This window comes from Sorex araneus, chromosome 1 (assembly GCF_027595985.1).
Source record: "Sorex araneus isolate mSorAra2 chromosome 1, mSorAra2.pri, whole genome shotgun sequence".
In the NCBI taxonomy this organism is placed as follows: Eukaryota; Metazoa; Chordata; class Mammalia; order Eulipotyphla; family Soricidae; genus Sorex; species Sorex araneus.
In genome coordinates, this window is record NC_073302.1 from 65690875 (window position 1) to 65714487 (window position 23613).

The 23613-nt window shown below is 38.0% G+C and overlaps 1 protein-coding gene across 3 annotated transcripts in view; it reads right to left on the bottom strand.

The window, feature by feature from the left end:
- KDM4C (lysine demethylase 4C) overlaps nt 1-23613 on the bottom strand; it is a 432788-nt gene that overhangs the window by 311957 nt on the left and 97218 nt on the right. For all 3 annotated transcript variants that reach the window (XM_055145808.1, XM_055145803.1, XM_055145813.1), the window contains 3 exons: nt 18536-18585; nt 6053-6156; nt 1053-1190 (listed from right to left, as the gene is read on the bottom strand). In XM_055145808.1, coding sequence (XP_055001783.1) covers nt 1053-1190; nt 6053-6156; nt 18536-18585 — 292 coding nt within the window. The remainder of the gene's footprint in view (nt 1-1052; nt 1191-6052; nt 6157-18535; nt 18586-23613) is intronic.

Consider the following 23613-nt stretch of genomic DNA (forward strand, 5'->3'; position numbering starts at 1 on the left):
AACCTCACCCAAAGTTCTACATGCAAGTTTGATCAATTCAGAATGAGTAATGCTCACTTGTGCCAAGCAGTGGCTAAGAAGTCACATAAGGTATGTGTTACCATTTTCTGGTAACTCTATGTCTATTTTACATACTCCATAAAACACAGGGCATCAATAGAAGCTGCACTCCACCAGCCTGAATCTTCCTTTATCTCCAAAGTCATAGGAGTAGCTGGAGCAATAGTACAGACGGTTAGCACTTGCCTTGTATACGGCTAACCTGGTTTGGTTCCCTGCACCCCATAGGGCCCCTGAGCTCCCTCAGGAGTGATCAGTGAGCACAGAACAGGAATAAGCCTGGAACTCCACGGTGCAGCCCAAAACACAGAAAGCAAATGAAACAAAAACAAGTCACAGGAGAAGTAACAATCAAACAGAAGCCACCATCACTTTGAAGGTATCCTCTATTTCAAACCACAGGTAGGAACTAAGCTTAACAAAGTTTGCTGTTTGTGAATGAAAACACATCATCTATAAACTAAATTAGATCTACTGGGCATGAAATATAAGATTTTGAGCCAAATTTAACATAAAGATGTATTTTTCATTAAACAGTTCCATCATATTATTTTTATAAAACTCCTTTCTGCTTTGAGGAATGTTTCAAATGTTTCTTCCTAACCATCCCCTCTCAACTGCTTGTTGACACAGTATCACTAGCCACTCTCCTCTATAAATACTGTTTCTAAGCCATGTGTTGAAAATACAGCAAATTCACATGGAGTTACAAAATAAAAAAAATTTTCGAAAAGAAAATTGGTAGCCTTAAGAGAGGAAGCAGCCTTAATTTTTAATGTAAATCATTTCCACTTTAATCTCAAAACAGAAAAATGTAGCTTCAAGTGGTGATATAAACTATGCAAGATAAATATACTAGTCTGAAATAAATGATCATGATGAGAGGCACAGGTCAATAAGAAAAAAATAAGACTGTATGTGATCTCAGCTTTCTCACTACAATAACCAGGATACACATTTAATTTAGGCTTTATTTGTGAGGCATGACTTACCAATTTAGCAACTTTTCCATAGTCAATCCATCTTACAGTAGCAAAATTTGTAGATTCTGCACAGTTGAAGCCATGATTAAAACCAGCATGGTAGCCATATGGGAAAGTGATCATAAATTCTCCAGCCTCCTGGGTGATCTTCAGGGTAGAAAACATACAGTATTTTCCAATTACATGACTTCCCAATTGTAAATACAATTACAATATATTTCCTATTGAAAAATGAGGAGATCATGCAATGTGTCACAGCTATACTAGTATAAAAGAAATACCACAGATCTTTGGTTCCCCTCAAAACTTTTCAGGAAAACTTCTGGACTTTTTTAAGCAGTGTGTATTACCTTCTAGTAATGGAACTAACTGATCAAATCCTCAATGAGCCTCATTATTCAAATAAATTTTATTCATAATAGCAACCAATGTTTATAACTAGTGTAATCAATGTGTATGGTTTCATATTTTAAAATTTCACAACTGAATTCACAACAAGTCATATGACTGGCACTTTTGATATTAGAGCCCGAAAAACTCAACACTGCCTGGGCAGACTTTATTATGAATTAAAAGTTTGTGGTTGTCACAAAATTCTCTTTTCAAAATACTTAGAAGACATCTGATTAGCAAAAAAATCCCGCTAAAGAATATTATTTGAGGACCTGGGAGTTAGTACTCAGGCAAGGTGCTTGCCTTGCATGCAGCCAACCAGGTTTCAATTTCTGATACCCCATATGGTCCCCCATCACTGCCATAAGTAATCTCTGAGACCAGAGTCAAGAGTAACCCTTGAGCATGGTCAGGTGTGGCAAAAAAAAAAAATATATATATATATATACATACATATATGTAATTTGAATTGTTGGAGTAAACAATATGAAGTAAATTTATTTGTGCCTGCTAACAGGGCAGGCTAGGGGATGGAAGGAAATTATTAAGGACATTGGTGGAGGGAAGGTCACAGTGGTGGAGGGATTGGTATTGTAACATTGTATGCTTGAAACAACTCTATTATGAACAACTTTGTAAATCAAGGTGTTTTAATAAATTTTTTGAAAGAATATTACTTAAAAGAGAATTTAAATGCACAAACATGCATGTGTTTTTAAAGTAATTTTTAATTAAGATAATAGGTAAATCTGTAAAAAGACTAAAATCAAACATATACCATGTATTTATTTCATTTCTGTTTTCTGTATTAAAGACATTTGTTTTTCTGGGTTTGGTTTGGTTTTGAGGTCACACCCAGCAGTGCTCAGAACTTATTCCTGACTCTTCTCTCGGGAATCACTTCAGAAGGGGCTCAGAAGATGCATGATGCCAGAGATCAAGCATGGATAAGTCACATGCGAGGCAAGCACCTTAGTCCCAACTATCTCTCTGGCCCCAAGATGCTGGATTTTGGGGTGGAAGCGATAGCATAGTGGGGAGGGTGTTGGCCTTGCACGCGGCCAACCCGGGTTCAATTTCCAGCATTCCATATGGTCCCCTGAGCACCGCCAGGAGTTAATTCCTGAGTATATGAGCCAGGAGTAATCCCTGTGCATCACCAGGTATGACCCAAAAGCAAAAAAAAAAAAAAAAAAAAAAAGCTGGATTTCTTTAATAGCAATCAAAACACACAAAACATGCTGTGAGAAAAATAATGAAGTCAAATTTTTATAGTTTTTTATTAGTTTATCTACTGAATTAACCAATTTACTATTTACAAGTTCCTCTGGTCACCACGGTGCATTTCAGTCCCTCCTAATATGCTGAGAAATGAATATGCAAATATGTATGTGTGCACAGACACACAGGGGCATACTGTATAAATACAGTTGCACACATTGCAATTCAATGTCCATTTCAGGGCTGCTAAAATGTTGTGTGTGGGAAGGAATATTTTCTTTCCCAACAATTCTGAAATTCAGCTTGTCTTACTCCCCTCTTGCCCCCAGGCCACCCCAGCAAGAGTTCTGTTGCAGTGAGCAGCAACTCAGCTGCCACCTGGCAGGCCAAGAATGGCATATCAGCATTCCACACAGTGCTAGTTCCAGCCTTCTGAGCCTGATCCTTTCCTCGCGTGATCTCACTGACTCTCATTAATTCTAAATGTGCTTATAAACTATGTGATAAACAAAATTCACCCAACTTACCCTCTTCTAGCCCTATAAAGGTGGAGGGAAGAGGAGGGGAAGTGGCACTGGGGTGAGGAAACTACCTCCCCTGCCACACTGAATCCTACCATCGATCCTCTACTAGGAAATCTTACCACAAGGAAAAGAGCACTTTGTTCCTGCTAAACAGGGTTGAATTTTTATGCCTCTGTATAGGTTCTAGAAACAAGTCAGTCCCATTTAGGAAAACTTTCTGCCTCTATAAACTGACAGAAAAATACAGGGACCGAAACAAGTTCATTTTACAAGATGACTAAGTAATGATCAAAACCTCATTTCACCAATGAAATCTAAAAGCAGAATTAGGAACTTATTAATATTACTTTCTCATAAATATACACATAAATGCATATATATATATATAAATGCCCGGGTGTGTATGTGAGGGAGAGAGAGAAAGAGAGCGCGTGTGGAAAAAGTGTGGAAAGAGCATGGAACTGAAAAGAAAAACAGCTATTCCTCTGACCAATGAAAACCTAAAGAGAGCTGAATTGGAGCTAGGTCGAGAGCTGGAAGGGCTGGAGGTATGCTCTGCATGCAGGAGCCCTTGTCTTGATTCTAGGCACAGCATGGTACCCTCAGCACCACCAGGGGTACCTCCCCCAAGCCCTAGCTCTGAGCCAGGAGTAGTTTCTTAACACCTCAAGGTATGTGCATGTGTTTGCGGGGGGTGGGGAAGCAGAAGCCAGGCTGGGGGAAAGCGGATGGGAAGAGAGAGGAGGGAATGTTGAATGATCCTGCCACCTACAACAGAATCCATAAAATGACCAAGCTTCAAAAGACAAGACAAGATCCTGGCAAAGCAAGACAGCTAGAAAATAGTACTTAGGGAGAGCTCTAGTTCAGAACAGGATGGAGGGTACCCAATTCTGTCTCCCCCAAAGAGAGGAAAGCATGCTCTAAAGGCCTCATCTATCCACCAATCCCTCTGCCAGGCATCTTGCCAAACCACTATCCAAAGACCAGCTGAATCAATTCCCGTCTTCTAGGACTGTAGCCCACTCCTCCTCTGCCTACGAATATTTCAATTAAAAATGTCTAATCGAAATTTTGGTACATCTACACAATGAAATACTATGCAGCTGTTAGGAAAGATGAAGTCATGAAATCTGCTTATAAATGGATGGACATGGAGAGTACCATGCCAAGTGAAATGAGTCAGAAAGAGAGGGACAAACATAGAAGGACTGCACTCATTTGTGAAATATAAAATAACATATGAGATTAACACCTAAGGGCTATAGAGACAAGGGCCAGGAAAATTGCTCTATGGTTGGAAGCCTGCCTCATGAACTGTGGGAGAAGGCAGCTGGGATTCAGAAGGGATCACTAAATCAATGATGGTTGGAGGGACGACTCAAGATGGGAGATGTATGCTGAAAGTAGACTGGGGACCAAACATGATGGCCTCTCAGTATCTGTATTGCAAACCATTATGCCCAAAAGTAGAGAAAGAGTAAGAGGGAAATTGTCTTCCATAGAGGCAGGGAGAGGGGTGGAATTGGGGGGGGGAGAATATTGGGGACATTGGTGGTGGAAAATGTACACTGGTTTGATCATCGTATGACTGAAACTCAAACAGAAAGGCTTTGTAACTGTATTTCACAGTGATTCAATTTTTTTAAAAAGGGAAAAAAGTAAAAATGTCAGACAAAAATAAATACATAAAAGTATCTAATCAAGTTTTTGACCCCTCCAAAGAAGTGCTCATTATGAGTGGCTGAGAGTGAAAACTTCAGTGCCCATTCAGGGATGGGAGTAGGGGGTACACCTCTATCTGGTGTTCCAGGAACAGTACTGCACACACCCCTCTACACGAGGGGTCCCAATAGTGCGCAACTTACAACGCCTGCTTGCAGTCAGAGGTAAAAGCACAAAAATAAATCAGTGGTGACTGCCAGGTGTGTCTCGTGCAGGACTGGTTCCTGAGCAGTCTGTGAGTGAGCTGGGACACCATCTCAGATTGGAACAAGATTCTTTAGTCCTTGCAAAAATTCCTCTTGGAACAAAACTAAAGGATAAGGAGGTGGGACTCTCTAGGGGTTTGAGATTAAGAAGAAGTAAACATTTAGAACAAGTGAGCAGCCTCTATGGTGGAAAACAGCAAGGATTATGGGAAGGAAAGTCAAATAAAAACGAAGAGACTGGAGTTATTTTTTTTTTAATGTTTCTGTAAGCAGCTAAGAACTTAATCCTCCTCCAACAGAGAGAGCTTTTAGTTATCTGGTCAAATGCATTTTTTCATTTTAGCTTCTTCTCATAAAAATGTTCATACGCCATAATAATTTCAAGACCCAAACTACCAATGACTGCATATAAAAAGGAATCTAGTATGTACTGAGGCTTAGAGAATTTAATCTTCAAAAATACTTCGAAGAAATCTCATTATTAAATCATTAGGCATTTTTTTATCCATAATAAAATCTCAATTGTATTATATTGAAATGTAGAAGCAACATACTGGGACTATAGCCATCGATTCTAACTAACCAAACAATTAATAGTTTTTACTCTTTTTCAAAAGTCACATATACATAAATGACATTGCTAACATAAGACTTTAATGCAGAGGTACCACATCTTGTCAAATGTGATACACTTTATTTTCAGTATTCTTACAAGTTAAGTCTTACAGCATACCACCTTCACCAGGCATACCCTAATATGAAAGTAACTCAAATTAGAATTTAAACAATTGTTCTATTATAAAATGTGAATACAATTTTCTCCCCACATCCCAAAAATTCTACTGAAAATAAAAGATACAGTAGTGTATGTTAACTTAGTGTATATGTATGTATAATATTACAAACAAAATGAATTTGCTGAAGAGTAATGTTAAGGTACCTTGTCAAAAGGAATACCATATTTCTTCAATACTGAAGGAGATATCAATGTCATCTTGTGGCGAAGAAATGCATCACACCCTTGAGAACTGCTAGGGAAAAAACCTAAATGGAAACAAAACAAAAAAAGCAGTGATGTGGCAATTTTAAAAAATTGGTAGTTTCTTTTAAACCTCTGTCCTAATAGACTTATTAGTTTTATGCAAATGCACACAAGTCCACATGCAAAATTCCTTGATAGTAAAAATTAGAAAGGAAAAAATTTTAATTGAGAGATTTGCTTTCTTTACAAAATGATCTATTGTTTTTAGAACATATAAAATTACTAAGCCTGTTATATTTCAATTTGGAAAAAATATGAATTCAATCTGCTTAATGTCTGATGAATGAACAAAATATTAAGGAAAATTAGAAGAGATATCATATACATTTTGATAGAGGAATCTCTCATTTCAGACTCCTAAGAATGATCATTCTAGAAGCAACACTTGTCTCAATATATTTGAGGTCCTTGATGTATGTAAGGGGAGAGGAAGGAAGGGGAGAGAAGGGCAGGACAGGGCAGGCAGGACAGGGAGGGAAGGGAATTACCTGCAAATATCAGTAAGTTCTGCTTAATTATCTATTCTTATAAAACAGAAAAGGGGATTGGGTGGAGAGGCAAAGACAGAGCATAAGCCTGACATGGGTGAGGCTCTGAGTTTGATTCAAAGAAAAATAGAAATAACACAATTATGTACATGCCAATGAAAACAAGTGAAATGTTCTTGTGTTCTATAATGACTGAAAGGAATAATTCTGCTCTGTACTACCTAGTGTTGCCCTGTGCTTACGGTTAATATTCAAAAGCAGAAATAGAAAAGAAACTGCTACGTTAACTAGCAACTCTATGAAAGAATGCAGACTCTGTGCCACACTAATGTAGCAGTCACAGCCACACGACAAGATGTCCAAGTCCTTCACCACAGAGAACGCCACAGCAGAGCAGCCAGCAAACACAACCCACAGAGACATTTTAATAACACAATTGATCTATCTATTTAATAACACATGGGTCTATCAAACTTTTCAAATCTGTAACTTTGTGCAGCACTACATGAATTAAGTTTTAAATTAAAATCAATGAAGAAAGAGGAGTCTATTTAATTATCTTTTCATATGGATTTGTAATCAGGACCTGAACAATGAATGCAGTGACTGGTCATAAGTTAATTTAAATTGGAAAACCACTGAAGGAAGACAATTTGCAGTATATTAAGAACTTCACATTGGTTGAGAACTTATATTTACAAGTTATCAGAATTACATTTTACATCACCCTGGAAAACACCTCATAAACTGCACAAATTATGTGCAAAGTATGTATCTCAAAATGAGTTTTACCTGAAAATACCTGGAGGGTAATACAGGGTTCATACCCATGCTCGCACCAGCCTATGAAAAGAACTCTATGCAACGTATAAGCAAGCCAATATAACTAGAATGCAATTAGACACAAAATGGTGGTTTAAATCTTTCAGAACCACAGTTGCTAGAGAAATGTTATTGACTTGTTGATAGTAATTGAAAGAAGAGTTTTGAAGTCATGAGAAAAAATTATAAAGCTTTTGAAGGAAAGATAAGGCTTAACTAAAGCTACAACTTAAGACTATTAAGTTTTTCAAAAGTCACCAAATAACATACTCACGTGCTAAAAACAACAGAATTCCTAAGATTTAACTTTTGGAATAATTTTGTCTCTTCTGATATTTACTTCCTAGATAATGTTTCTTAAATGGTTTGAATAATTTGGCCACTTTCTCCGAAAATTACTACATTTTAATATTACTATATTGTAGCATTTTGTAAAGTTTTCTAGGGGCTGAAAATATAGTAAAGGGGTTAAGTCACCTGCCCTGCACGGGATCAATCCAGGTGCCATTCCCAGCAAAACATATATAGTCCCTTGAGCAATGCTAGGAGTGATCCTTGAACATAGAGCCAGGAGCAAGTCCTGACTATAGCCAAAAAAAAAAAATAATAATAATAAATTCCTAATTTACCAGGTGGCACAACTGAAAAGTCCATTCTCACACTCTTGAAAATTTAGAAGTATCAGTGAGGCAACAAACCTACAATGACCCCTCTATCACCTCATAGCAGGAACAGTAGCAAGCACCCCACCTCAACAGTCCCCACACGCATCACACCACATGCTTACCATGTCACGTGCCAGGCACAAAACATGTAGAAACCAGGCACATGTGTCTGCGTCATTTACTTTTATCATGTTAAATCGCTTGGTTTATTTTTACATAAAAACAAATCTACTAGGAGAGAATAAATTAAAATCTACATAAATACCCTGGAATGGCAGTGATTTCCTGTCGTGTCCTGTAGGGAAACTGCGAGAACCTAATGAAAAACTGTATGTACTGAGAGGTACAAACGTGGAATTTTATATAAATCTCAGCCAATTCTCTCTTAAAGGATGTTAACATACATAGAAGGCAGTTGGGATAGAGAAGGGACTACTAAGTCAATGATGGTGGAGGGATCGCTCAGGATGGGAGATGTTTGCTGAGAGTAGACAAAGGACCAAAGATGAGGGCCTCTCAGTATCTGTATTGCAAACCATAATGCCCAAAAGTAGAGAAAGAGTAAGAAGGAAAGTGCCTGCCACAGAGGAAGGGGAGCATGGGGGTGGCAGGAGGGGTATTGGGGACACTGGTGGTGGAAAATGCACACTAGGGGTGTTTGATCATTATATGACTGAAACTCAATCATGAAAACTTTATTACTGTATCTCACGGTGATTCCATTTTTTAAAAGGGCGGGGGAAGAATGTTAAAATACAAGCTTTCTTAAGCACCAACTTTTCTCTTTCCTTCACTGCTCCCAATAAACACTATCTTTCACTTGGTGGCAAATAGAAGAGCTGAGTTTTATACCAAGGCCCTAATGTTTCAATTACTTGAGCCAGCTTCACCTTGTCCATATGAGCAGCAAAGTAAAAAAGAGTAAAAATTGTGACAAATTTGTTCATCCAGGCAGACAAAACTGCAACACACATAGAGTACAGAGCCATAATCTCTCAGCTCCCCAATTTTCCTACCTGCACAATTATAATAAAATTAGTGCCTTTCTCATTGAGTTCTTGTCTCCCTCTCCCCACCTGTGAGATATAATAGACATTTCATACTGTTCAAGTTCCCGTTATACAGAATAACAATTACATATACTGAAAAATGATTATCGCTGTAAGTTAACAATACAACACATAATTTTTGTGATACATTTTTATAGTTTCATCTCTTAACAACTTTCAAATATGTAATAAAGCACCATTAAATAGAATCATTGTGTTATTAGAAGAATTTCATTTCTTTTCTAGGTGTGCCTTTTAACTTCCTTCCCCCACCTCCTCCATTTATCACCTCTTTGGGAAGGATTGGGGGCAACATCTGGCAGTGTTGGAGACCCCATGGCAGGCCAGGATTGAATTCAGAGTTCCCAGCTCAAAGCATGTACTGCAGCCCTCTGAGTCATCTCCCTGGCCCTAACTGTTCTCTTTTTCCTTATGAGTTTGGGTTTTGTTTTTATTTTTAAGACTCCATACAGCAGATCTCACAGCATGTTTTTCTTTAATTTCTCAACATAATGCCCTCAAGGTTCAACCACATTGTCACAAATGGTAGAATGTCTCTCATTCTCATGACTAAATAATATATAATATATACAACATTTTTATATGTAACACATTTGTTTTAACCACTCATCCATAAATGGATACTTAGCTTCTTTCCATGTTTTGACTAATATAATGTAAATGACATAGGGACTCAAGATATTTCTTCAATACAATGGTACAATTTCCAAAATGAAATTACTAGACCATACAGTACTTTCATTTTTTATTTTAAATGGTTTTCTATACTGTTTTCCATAATGATCATCATCATCCTCAATGGAATTTTTTAGCAAATCCAATGAGATCATTCACAGAAAAACTATTCCATAGTCAAAAGGCAGAAACAGGGCCAGAGAAATAGCTAGAAAGACTGAGTACAAGCTAAGCATGCAGGTGGTCTAGGTTCAATTCCCAACACTGCATGGTCACCAAGGCATACTTACCAGAAGTGACACCTAAGCATAGAGAGAGCCAGGAACAGACCCTGAGCACAGCCAGGTGTGGCCAAAGGAAAAAACAAAAACAAAAGGAGAAAGATAGAAACAACCAACTGTTCAACAGTTCAGATACACGAATAAATAAAGATGTGGCATGTTCATGCAATAAAATATTGTTTAACTATTTAAAAAAAAAGACTAAAGCACTGATATGTGCCATAACTTGTAAAACAAGCAAGGGGGAGAAAAAGATAAATGCATAATGTCACACAAGAATGATTCCATGTATATAAAACCACCAGAAAAAGACAAAAAGCAAGCTAGATGATGCCAAGGATGGGGGTGGGGGAGGAGAGAGAGGGTGAAAGAAAAATCACAGTAACTTACATGCAAGCTTCCTGTTTTCTCTTATAAAACAGGAATATGGGCATCCCATGCAGGATCAGGCCACTGCAGAGGAGAGCCAGAAAAAGGAGCTTTGCCAACTACTTAGTGCATGCATAGAATTTAAAAGGTAAAATTTAAAGAATAAGCTTAAAAATAACCAGAGCCATTAGCTTATTTACATACTTCTTCCCTTTTATGTATGCTTATATATATATATACCATAATTGTCTATACAGTTGGGAATCCTTGGGCACCCATCTTACAGATGATGTGGTGTGTTTTAACTCAGGTCCCACAATCAGGCACTAGTAGGGTCTGTCCCTGACTAGTAGGGTCTATATTGACATCTGACCAATATTGGCAAAAACTGGAGAGGGGCGGGCCTTTGCCACCTCCCATCTCTGTTTCCTGACTTCCTTCTTTCTCGATTTGGTCTCTGCCTACCTCCAACCTTGAGGTTGCACCCAGTAAGACATGAAAGAAACCTAGAGACTCAGAGACAGTTCAGAGGCTATCTACTTTGGAGGCAAAAGCCTAGAGTTCAATCCCTGGCACATGATAAGTTTGGTCTCTGTGGCGCTGCTGTTAGAGATCCTCAGTATGTGGTCAACAGCACACCACAAGTAAGAGTGCATGAGCATCATCAAAGTGTACAAGCACTGCAAGCCCCACAACGAAGTATACACACCCCACCCTGTCATCACAACTACAATTAAGGGAAGGGATGCAAAGGAAAAAAATATATAAGAATTAATTTTTTAAAAAAGACTAGTAGCCTCTCTATGGCTACAATTTATGCCCTGACCACTTTAGTGCCTTCAGAGGACATGTGACAGCCTGGCCAATGAGGCCTGATTCTGGGACTTGGACTGTGAATGGGTGTAAGGGAGCTTCCTTCCTTCTATCTGTCTAGAAGCTGAATACAACACATAAGGCCTTCCAGAAACTTCATTTGAGTTGTCTGGATTCACCTTCAGTCCAGAGGAGCTGCTTTGTCTGTGGCTTTATTTAAGGGAATGGTCCACCCCCTCTCTACACCAGATCTAGGACCCAAGGATGAAAGGACACCATGACGTAAGCCCCTCTCAGTCCTATGCGTTGTCAGGAAAGGGATTCTCAGTTTCTCCTTTATTGCACATATCCCTGATCATTAATTTTCTGGAGACTGAATCACCTGGAATCTGCCAACACTGCAACTTCTCCACTCAAATGAAGAAACGAGGCGAGAATTGACAGAGAATCAGAAGCAAAATTAGAATATACACATTTGCTGCCCTCTGAGGTGGGAGCCTGGCTTTTCCATTTAACAGAGTAGACTGAGGTTCACAGAAGTCACATGGCTGGTCCACAGGATTCAAAGCCTGAAGCAGAGCAAGAATTCAGCCCAGAATGAGGACACTGGAAACAGCTCCTCACCACACTAGTATACGTAAATGTGATCTTGATAAGCAGAAGTAGCCACTGCTTCCTAAACACCTACAGTAGGCCAGGCACTCTATACACATTAGCTACCAGCCCTGGTCCTCTGCACTTGGCAGAAACCAACAGCTTCCTGTGCACCCCTACAATGCGATGCTGCTCGGGCCTTGCAGTGTCAGGTCTTCTGAGTGTTAGGGGGTCTCCATTTATGCATCCCCTGATGCCTATGGAAACTTGTGGTGCCAGGGCTGCATGAAAGACAAGTATATTAATTCCTATACTATTCCTGCATCCCCCATATTAGCAATTATGAAGAAACTTTTTCAATTCCAATTTCATAACTACCACAAACACTTGCTATTAAATCACCAAAGATCCAGTCTCAGAAATAGATTTTAAAATCAAAATTTAATTCTCTATGGGTAGACACACACCAAAATTATTACTATTAATGATTAATTTAAAAATTCAACTGTTTATCACTTTGTAAATAAGGGGAAAGAGCCTTTGCATCTTGGCTCTGAGTGCAGAGCCAAGAGTAAGCTCTGAACACAAAAGAGAGGGAGGGAGGAGAGGGAGGAGAGGGAGGGAGGGAGGGAGGGAGGGAGGGAGGGAGGGAGGGAGGGAGGGAGGGAGGGAGGGAGGGAGGGAGGGAGAGGAAGGAAGGAAGGAAGGAAGGAAGGAAGGAAGGAAGGAAGGAAGGAAGGAAGGAAGGAAGGAAGGAAGGAAGGAAGGAAGGAAGGAAGGAAGGAAGGAAATCATATTGCAAATTTCACTCTGCTCTTAGCGTCCTGTAAAGATCAACATCTTCACTGATAAAAAACACTGCTTCATGAATCCTCCAAGAGAAGAGCTAGAAGAAATTAATATCAATCCTCATATAAGGATAGGTGGTTTTCCTATTAGAAGGCTACTGTGTTTTATTGGTTTTTACTGACTGGAAGTATGTGATGGGCAATTTTTGTTTGTTTCAACCCAGCTGGCATAACATTGAGAATTTAAATTTCCATCCAATTTAACAGATCTAGGCAATTGCATACGGTTGTTCATTACCCTGCTGAGACCACAGAGTTTTCATTTCAGCTTTTTCCCTCCCTGACATGGCACAGAGACAATGGGGCACCCAGGACTCTGCAAATCAAGGACTTCAGACCCAAAAAACTAATAATCAAGTGAACTGAGATTCCCCTTGCTCAGTCACTACCCTTTAGAATCAAATAGCTTCCATAATATTCCTCCTGCTGGCTGTCATTTCCTGAATATTCTTCCTCCCATTTTATTTACTTTGTGGGGGGAGGGGGGTGGGTAAAGGACGGAGAGGGAATGGGAGGAGGAAGTGAGATTGGGGTCACGTCCAGTAATCTCAGAGCTGCTCCTGCCTGACAGTGCTCAGGAGACTATGCAGTGCGAGGGGTCAAACTCAGGCTTCCTGCATGCAAAGTATGCACTCCCACCTGTGATGTCATTTCTTTTTTTTTGAGTGGGTGTTTTGTTCTTATTTTTAAATATATTTATTTTATTACATATTTATTATACCACAATATTTTACTTATTAATAGATACTTAATCAGTATCTATTATGTGATATTTCATAACCTAAAGCCAATGTTCCCTTAGGATAAAACGCACTTTTATACTTTTATAGGCCTATTCATGTTTCCACGTTAAAACTCAATTCTCTTCATTCTTACTAAATTTTACATTTGTCAGAATTATCTATTTCACTTAAATTTTAAAATGCATTAGCACAAAATTACTCATAGTATTTTTTATTTGATCTTTAAAAAGAAGATGTAGTTCTGAAAAATATTTAATCAGTTTATCGCTGATTTACAACTGTGGAATTTCAGGAACTAACTCTATTGATCTATAGTATGTAGGTATCACCACATGCACAATTATGAAAAAATATTTCCCATAAGTGAGATAAAAAAATTTTAAAAAGGACTTGATTAGCTGATGTTAGCTATGAAAAGAATAAGATTGTGATGTCATTTCTAAGAATTGTTTCCACACCACATATAAAATATGCTACCTTAGTATTTATTGCACATGGTTGAATATAAAAAATTTAAGCATCTTCTAACATAAAAACAACACCAAGCTATGGAACTATTAATTTGGGAACTGTTTCACCTTATTTTTTTTTCATTTTTATTTTAAATATAAAAGAAACACCCTGCAGAGTCATGCAGTCTGGGGATCAAACTCAGGGTCTCACACATGCTAAGCCTGAGTTCTATGACCTAGCTCTTTTATCCTATTTAAACATTTTTTTAATTTTATTTTCACAAAGTTGTTCACATTAATTGATTACATTCAATATTTCAACACTAATCCCACCACCATTACACCTTCCCACCACCATTATTCTGAATTTTTCCCACCATCACTCAAGCCTGCCCCACAAATTATCTAGATGCTAGATAATTTGTTTTGTATTGCTTGCTATGAATAGCATGAATGAAACTCAGCTGACAGCAGATAGGTGAAAATAAACATACCCTAATACACCACACCCCAATTGTCAAGTCTAAAGCATGAGTTAGGCATCAAAGCAGAGGATGTATCACTGCATTTCTTTTTTAATGGCTTAAGGGAACCCTTAAAATTGATTGTTTTATAGGCAGGGATATTTTATCTATTAACTTCTCAAACCAAGCATTTTAATATTGTCAGACCATCAGCTAAATAAATGCTTAAGGGAATGACACATTTATCATTTTGAGAGCTGATAAAAGTGCATTTTTCTAATCTAAGATAGAGGTATAAGAACTGGTCAATTTTTGAATCTGCTCATAAAATTTAAATTACTTGCTATGTGTTGCTGCTCTTCTGGTCTCTTGATAGCAGAGCTTACCAATACCTCTTCGAACAAACCCTCTTAAAGGATTTGATGACGGCACCACAAGAATCCAACATAGATGCCCAATTTAAAATTTGATCTCAGAAATACCACAGTATGCCTGGCTCCCACCTACAGACTTTATCTACCTCCCAAAACAAGAAATCTTGCACGTCAGGCTAAAACTCCACAGGATCAAACTCAAGATTATAAGGTACTTAAATATACATATGAGAAAAATAAACAAATAGAACCTAAAAAAAATCTAGATCATAAGAATAATTGTTCCTATTAATTATTATTTGGCTCCTTTAACTCTAAATAATTCATTTTCAAAAGTTAAAACTAAAATTATATTCATCTGCTATGAGTAAATATTAGAATCTATAGCAGGGGCTAGCAGTAGGACTTTGCCTTATACACCACAAACCCCAATTTAATCTCCAGCACCCTACACGGTCCCCCAAAATCCACAGAAGTGATTCCAAAGGGCAAGAGCCAGAAGTATACCCAGAATACTTTGGGGTGAAGCCCAAAAGCAATCAAAGAATCCAGAGCAGTGGGGCTAGAGCAACAGCAAAGCGGATAGGGCATTTGCCTTGCACGCAGCTGACCCGGGTTCGATTCTCAGCATCCCATATGGTTCCCTGAGCCAGTAGTAATTCTGGAGTGCAGAGTCAGGAGTAACCCCTGTGCATGGCCGGGTGTGACCCAAAAAGAAAAAAAAAAAAAAAAAGAAAGAAAAGAATCCAGAGCAGTGTTTCTCAAGTGGGTTATACTGTAGGGAAGAAGAATCCGGGAGCTATCTAGTGTAGTGAACAGAAGTAGCCTCAGGTTCAAATGGGGGCACAGGGCCAGAGTGAGAATACAGGGAGTAGGGCACTTGCCTTGCATGTGGAGGACCCTAGTTCAATTCCTGGCACCACATACAACTCCCTGCCCCCCAGCTAGGAGTGCTCCCTGAGCACCACTGGGTGTGACATAAACAAATAAAAATTGGGGACCCTTTGTTAAAAGAAGGTGTTTTTCAGGGAAACACAATGCTTTTTATTCTGAAAGGGGAGCAATAGGCAAAGTAACTTTGGAAACTGAGGCCTACAGCAACCAATGTATTTTGTTCTACCACACTGTTACTTGAAAAGATATTCCCATTGATCATTCACACTTCCAAAATTAGCTGTACAAATTCCTAGTTCACTTATTCTCTCCCCAGTAACCAAATTTTGAATGGAAACCTTGATTTTTTTAAAGATTAATATTCTATTCATGGTAAGAGGTCAATGGAATACAGTCTTTATTTTAAAATGTTAGCCATTTTCAATTTAACTTAATCGCAATTTTGCTTAACCTAATAGAACAGTAAAGATTGTTTTATTTCTAAAGTAGATGAGATTTAGACATTCTAAAAACTGAAAATCTTCAAAACTGTCATAGGTGATTTAATATTATACCTCTATTCTCCTTTTTATTTTCCATTTGATTATATCAAACTTAAAATTAGAAAGAATGCAATGGCATTATAGCTGAATATAACAAGTGAAAAAACTGCAACAATTCACTTCAGACTTTTTATTACATTTATGTCTACATAATATTGAAAAAACCTGCATAAATGAGAAAGCAGCTGAAGGGCAAAATCAAACTCCTAGCTTTATTAGATGCAGGCCTAATGTCTTTCAGATAAAATATTTGTAGGTGCCACAGTCAATCAAGATTTCAATAGAAACCAAAGATGAAAGCATTCATGCATAAAAGGCAAGTGTGATAATTATGATGTGCAGACAAGATAATGGAAAATATCCGAGGCTGCTTTTCATTTTATGTATCAAGTGCTGCCTTGACCTAGACAGCCTATAATGCTCCATCACATTTACTGCATTATTTTATCATTTTAATTATTTAGCAGAATTCAATTAATTTGGCTGGCATCTGGTCAGCAGGTGGGAATCCTCCACAGTCTTAAAGGATCTTTACCCTGTTGCCATTTCTCAAAACACTGCTATGAAACAGTTTTCAATAAACATGCAATTCAGTTTAAAGTTCCTGCTCATCCTTCAAGTTTATTGACTTCTTGCTGATTTAACAAATGACAACCATTTGCAGATAGTTTACATCAAAGAGTTTACTGACAGTTTATAGGGTTAATCTGAACATGTGACTCCATATTCAAATTTTCCACTGGTTCCATTTTAAAAGTTCTCTGATGCTGAGGAGAATAGAAGACCTGAGAATCATTATTATAGAGAAAAGGAGAGTTCAGCATATAGATTCAGCATAAAGGTCAGTATCTCTGTATTTAAGGATTATGGTAATCACTTCCTAAGGTGGGCTCCAATCTATTTTCTAGAACCAGGATTCATCCACCTTAATATTCATGAAATAGTACCGACCAGAATTCAAGATTACATTTACATTGCTATTCTTACTATACTGTATTACATTATAAAAACACTAAGGCTTTATTATTAACCAACCAAAATTATAATGTTCCTTACAAGTGTAATCCTGTAACTGTTCTTTCCAATACTCTTCTCTAATTTGGATGAAAGTAACTTTTAGATGTCATTATGACTTGAGGTGGGGGGAACCTGTCAAGTCAAACAATGGGGTTTCCTGGTGGCCCTATTTCATTACTAATTTAAAACATACAAAGTACTGGGACAACATCCTTTTCTTAGATCAGCACATGACTAAAAGGACAATGTTCACTGAGGATTCAATCAGATATAGGTCAAATATATTATCCATAGTTGTCACTCAGTTGAACTCTAATTTTCCCTGTAAGTAAATCACTAGAAGCCTACTTTCTTTCTTGGTAAGGATGATGAGGGAAAGAGGAGACAAGATTAACAGGGAAGGAATCTGATTCTCCCTCATTGTCTAAGTAGATGAGGGCAGAATATTTTTAAGACAGAGGAAGGCATTACCTTCCAATAAAAGTAGGCCCAGAATAAAATCTTCAATAAAGATCAGAATTCTTCACTAAGGCTTTAATGATTAGAAAGGCATAAACATTTTTAAATAAGTTTTGGTTAATGTCATATTTTAACATTGCCCATCTAAGAAGGCGTAAAATTTATGTTTATGTAGTTACCTGAGGCTGTTCACCCTCATACTTCCATTGAGGAAAATGAAAGCCCAGGAGGTCAGAAGAAGATTAAACACAACCCTATGATGATGGAACAATCTGGTAACACCAAGTACTCATATGCACTTGCGCCCTGAGCAGCAATATCAGGGCTTTTTGGAATTTATTCCAAGAATGTAACATTAAAAAAGGAAAAATATATCAGCATAATGACATTAAATTTAATTTTTTAATGGTAATAACAAAAATAGGTTAAATGAAAACACTTGATCAAATACTAAACAGCATAATTAGATAACCATGAAATTACCGTAGTGGAAAATTTTTTTACATAGTAATGTGAGAAATATTAATTTTTCAATTAGAGAACTTTAAAAGACAATATCTGGGGCTGGAGAGACAACACAGTAAGGCGTTTGCCTTACACACAACCAACAGGGGTGTTTCCCCAAGGCTGGCCAGGAGTGATCCCAGAGTGAAAAGCCAAGAATAATCACAGAGCATTACTGGGTGTAGCCCCAAGACCAAAGAAACAAGCAAACAAAAAGAAGACAATAACTTGAAAAAATAAAATTAAGACACATTCTCACTGTAAAAATACAGAACAATAAGCCTATCTCTACAAAAAACAAATTTACCTTGAGCCAGTCTTTCAAGCCGTTTCCCATGTTCTGGGGGTATTGCATACCTGAAAATTTAAACATAAAATAAAATGTTATATTTATAACAGCTTGACTTATAGTCTTTAGAAATTTATTCCTAAATAACGTAATATAGAAAGTCAACAACAAACTCCACTTAGAGGAACTAAGCAAAGACCAGACAACCAATGACAATTAGCTCTGTTAGACAATGAAGAGAAGAAAAACAAAATAAAAACAAAAAATATATAACCTATTTCAGTGTCCACTCACATCCCACGCACATTTGACAGCGTAAGGGCAATGGTCAGACAGTGGCCAGAAAACTGTTCAGTCACAGGAGCAGTGAGTCACCATATGAACTAGAACCTCTCTCCCAGCATTCACAGAACCTCAGCAACCCACGATTATATGTTTCTTTTGTCTGGATGCTTTGATTTCTGTGTTTTTGTTTTTGTTTTTTTTAATGCCAGTCTCAATCCCTGGCATCAATCACCCAAATCCTGGGTGGATTTTATTTTAACCTTTTTTAAACACTTGACAAAAAGGATAAAACACAAAATTATTATACCATTTCTATTTCCACCAAACCTAAGAATACTTTAATATTCTAATAGATTTTAAATTAAAAAACATTACCAGTCATAAAAAGTCATTTTATTTCATTATTATAAGACTCAAAAACTTGATTACAAAACAAAAATGTTTTCACCCCCAAAATTTCTATGTCATAGTGTTTTCAAAAGTGAAATAATTGGCACTAGAGTGACAGTACACAGGGGAGGGTACTATCCCTACTACTATAAGTCCATGGCCTTGCTCATGGACAGACATACAAGTTCAATCCCCAGCATCCCATATGGTCCCCTGAGCCCACCATGAGTGATCACTGAGTGCAAAGCCAGGATTAAGCCATGAGTACAAATATGTGTGGCCAAAAAACAAAGCCAAAAAAAGTAAAATATCTGAACCTGTTTCCTGGAAATTTATTAACAAATTTTATAACAATAATATATAAATTCAAAACTTTACAGACAATTTTAATGAGGAAGTTTTAGGATAGTAAAAAATAAATTAATGATCATTTCACACATGAAGTAAAAATGATGTCATTCTTAATATCTACATTTACTATACTTACCAGTTCAATATATATTAGTACAAGTTACTTTTCACTAAAATAACTTTTCTAATTTTACTTAACACCACACTTGGTTGGTTGCCTTTAATGTCACTGATAACATATGCAAAACTTAATTGGATCCGATGTGACTAGGCAATTCTCTAAAAGAAAATTCAACCATATATCCTGTTCCTTAAGGCACTGTTAATGAAATTATTCCAACTGAATTGGGAAGATAAAATTTTAACATAACTAACTGACAACTACCTAATGTATATTTATGGCCACATTTTACCAGTTTCTAATTCCTGGTTTACATCACCAAATAAACCCAGAAAATAATATGCATGTGTGCATGTGTATATATACATGTTCAAACAAGGTAACCTCTCCATAGCATACCTACACAGCACACACATACATGAACACTCTGTACTCATACACATACACACGCACATATGTAACAGGCATATTTGCCTGCTCACAAAGTTGAAGATACTTTATACACATACACACACTAACACACACAAACACTAACACACAGATTCACTGTTTTGAAAAATAAGCATCAATAGTAAAGTTTATTAATCTGCAGTGCAACCATTAGTTTACAGAGAACCTAACTATGTTCATCTATAGGAGGAAAGGGGTAAGGCAAGATAGCAGTACCCTGACTCAGACCCCAGATTTACTACTTCTAGGATTTAAATCAATCCCCTCAAATCCCCCCTCCCAGAATGTCCTTTCCAGCCTAGTCACTGAAATTCTAGTTTGCTACCAGTAAACTATTTCCCAGGATAGCTGTTCTTATTGTATCCCAAATGATTTATCTAATTAATTTTCATTAGGTTTGAGACCATGTTTATCAGTCAATTTTCATAGTCTAGAATAAAGATCTACTTCATTTCAAGACCATAAATTATTATAATAAAATGTATATGGTTAACCAGTGACTACCATGTGATAAGTATGAATGAATAAGAGTGGGAAATAGAAAAAAGAGAAGGTATTTTATTTCTCAAATTTCCTCAAAGTTATTACCATTAAGGATTAAACTAAGAACAATTTAACTCTAGGAAATCTAAATCTGACATCTAGAAGAAAGCACCACTACCTATTAACGTTTCTAAAATCTCTTCATTGTTCTACTTAGCACCTACCAAAAACAGAGAATTTCTGTAAGTTTATGGAGACAGGATTTATCAAGACAACTTCAAACTGTTGAATATCTATTATTTATAAAATATAACAGTATTTTATCGTACAAGAGAACAAAATTGGCAATGAGGGGAGTCATGTGTTTTGGTCACCCGGGACCAAAAACTGAGGTTCACATACACACCCCTGGCCATCACTTAATTTAAAACATAAAAATAGAACCAAAGAGACAGCAAAGGGGTTAAGGTACTTGCCTTGCATGCAGCCTACCCTGGTTCAATCCCTAACACCACATATAGTCCCAAGCACCACCAAGAATAACAGAGGGCTGAGAACAGTCTCTGAGTACCACATGGAGTGGCATAAAAAAAACAACAAATAAAATACAAAGATAAAGAAAAGCCTTGACAGTCATTCAATTAGTCCTCACAATAACTCTATTGAAAAATTATATAGCCTATACCTAATAAAGTCATTCTAAAAGAGTCCTAAAGAGGCCTGGCTTCCATCCTTATATGATCCCCTGAGCATTGCCAAGAGTAACTCCTGATCACCAGTTGGGAGAAGCCCCTGAGTACAGTGGACTATAACCCAAAGAAATAAAAAGTAATAAAATAATCCCAGTGAATCCTCCAAAGGTCAATTATCAGAAAGATTTTTACTATATAAGAATATTCCTTGGACCGGAGAGATAGTACAGTGGGGAGGGCATTTGCCTTGCATGCTGCCAACTGGGTTCGATTCCAGGGATCCCATATTGTTCCCCGAGCACCCCCAGGAGTAATTCCTTAGTGCAGAGGCAGAAGTAACCCCTGAGCATCATCGGGTGTGACCCAAATAGCAAAAAAAAAGAAGCCTTATGCATTGTTGGTGTAATTATAAGCTGGTACAGCCACCATGGAAACAGTGTAGAGGTTCCTTACAAAAAAAATTATTTAACAGGGTTACTGGCTCCAGGGTGAAATATAAAAATCTTCACACGCTTTCCTCTAAGAAGACTTTTGGATCATTTTCAGCAGATTATTCATAACAAGCAATACAAAATAAATTATTTAGGTCCTGCTTTGGAGGCAAGGTTTGGGGGTCAGGGTGGAAACATTTGAAATATGGTAGTAGGAAGGTATGATGGTGGTGGGATGGTGTTGGAATATTTAATATAACAAATTATTGTAAACGACTTTATAAAAATAAATTTAAATTTAAAAAAAAGAATAGTCTTTAAACTACATGCCTGAAATAAGGAACTGAATGCATCTCTCAATACAGCACAACTGGGGGCCAGAGTAATAGTATAGCAGGTAGAGCGCGTACCTTGCATGCAGCTGACCCAGGTTCAATCCCCAGCACCTTGTATGGTGTCCCAAGCTCTGGCAGGAGTAATCCCTGAGTACAGAGCCAAGTGTAAGCCCTGAGCAAAGCCAAATGTGGCCAAAAACAAAAAAAACCCACATGAACAAATGCAGCTCAACCTTCAGGTCATTAGAGCACAGCTAACCCCTCTAGGTGAGCACCCCTTATTCTGTTGTGCTCATCCAAAACCCTCACTGATGTGTTACTGATCTGATCATGAAAAAGCTCACGGGTCTTCAATGGCTGATTGTGACCTGAAGGAGAGAAACCAAACCCCTTCGCAAGGCACACATACCTGCTATTATCTTAACACCACCTTACTGTATCAGCTGCCACACCAAATCCTGTTCTCCGCTCTGCTAAACCCCTTGAAGCTCTTCCCAGCACTGTGCTGTTTCATACCTCCACTCTCACCAGCCCCCATTTCTGGGCTTCAAAAGCCCTCAGCATGCCACCCAGTTAGCAAAATGCCTTGACTGGCTTGAGTCACCCAGGAGAGCTTCCACTCCCTCTGTCACTAACCACAGGGAACAAGGGTTTCCATCATGCTGCTGAAGATTTGATGATTTTCATCATCATGCCTCCCGGCTCTCCTCTCAAGAGGAGCCAGTTTGGGACTGGAGCAATAGTACAGAGGGTAGGGCATGTGCCTTCCAAGCGGCCGACCGGGTTCGATTCCCAGCATCCCATATGGTACCCTCGAGCACCGCCAGGAGTAATGAGTAAGTGCAAAGCCAGGAGTAACCCCTGTGCATCATCGGGTGTGACAAAAAAAAAAAAAAAAATTTTTTAAAGAGGGACCAGGCCCTGAGTCGGCCTCCTGGGATAACCTGAGCAGTTGCTGGGTCAGTGCTTCCGAACTTCAGTGGCTCTCAGAGTAACTGGATGCTGCTCCTCAAGGATGGAAGGCAGAGAGGACAGGACCAACGCAGGGAAAGAAAGGAATCACAGGAGGGGAAAGGGAAAGGAAAGTAATGATAGAAACACCGGATTTCCTGATGTTAGGGTCAGCCTGGCAAACAGAACCAACTGCTGCTGCCCTCAACTTTCTGATCGTTCAAGCATCCACTTCAATAAAACCTCTCCCCTAGGACGTAAGCCTCTGCCAGGAAGCTTCATCTCGGAACAACTGCCCATTTGCCTTTTCTCTTCATTCCCCCTGGATCTCACCCATGGCTATAATACACAGAAGTCCATGGACTGTGAAGGACAAAGTGTGCTCAAGGTAGATGGCAGGCTTGGGGCACTTAATTTCCACTTAAATGGCAAGGAGGAAATCTAATTTCCCAATATCACTGCCCTAAAAATTCTAGTCCTATAAATGAAGCAGCTAGCAAAGAAAAATATCATCTGATTCCTTTATAAAAAGAAAGAAAAAAAGTTGATGATACGTCAGCCAGCAGAAGGCTGCTAACTTTCATGAGAAAGTTTGCATTTTTCTTCT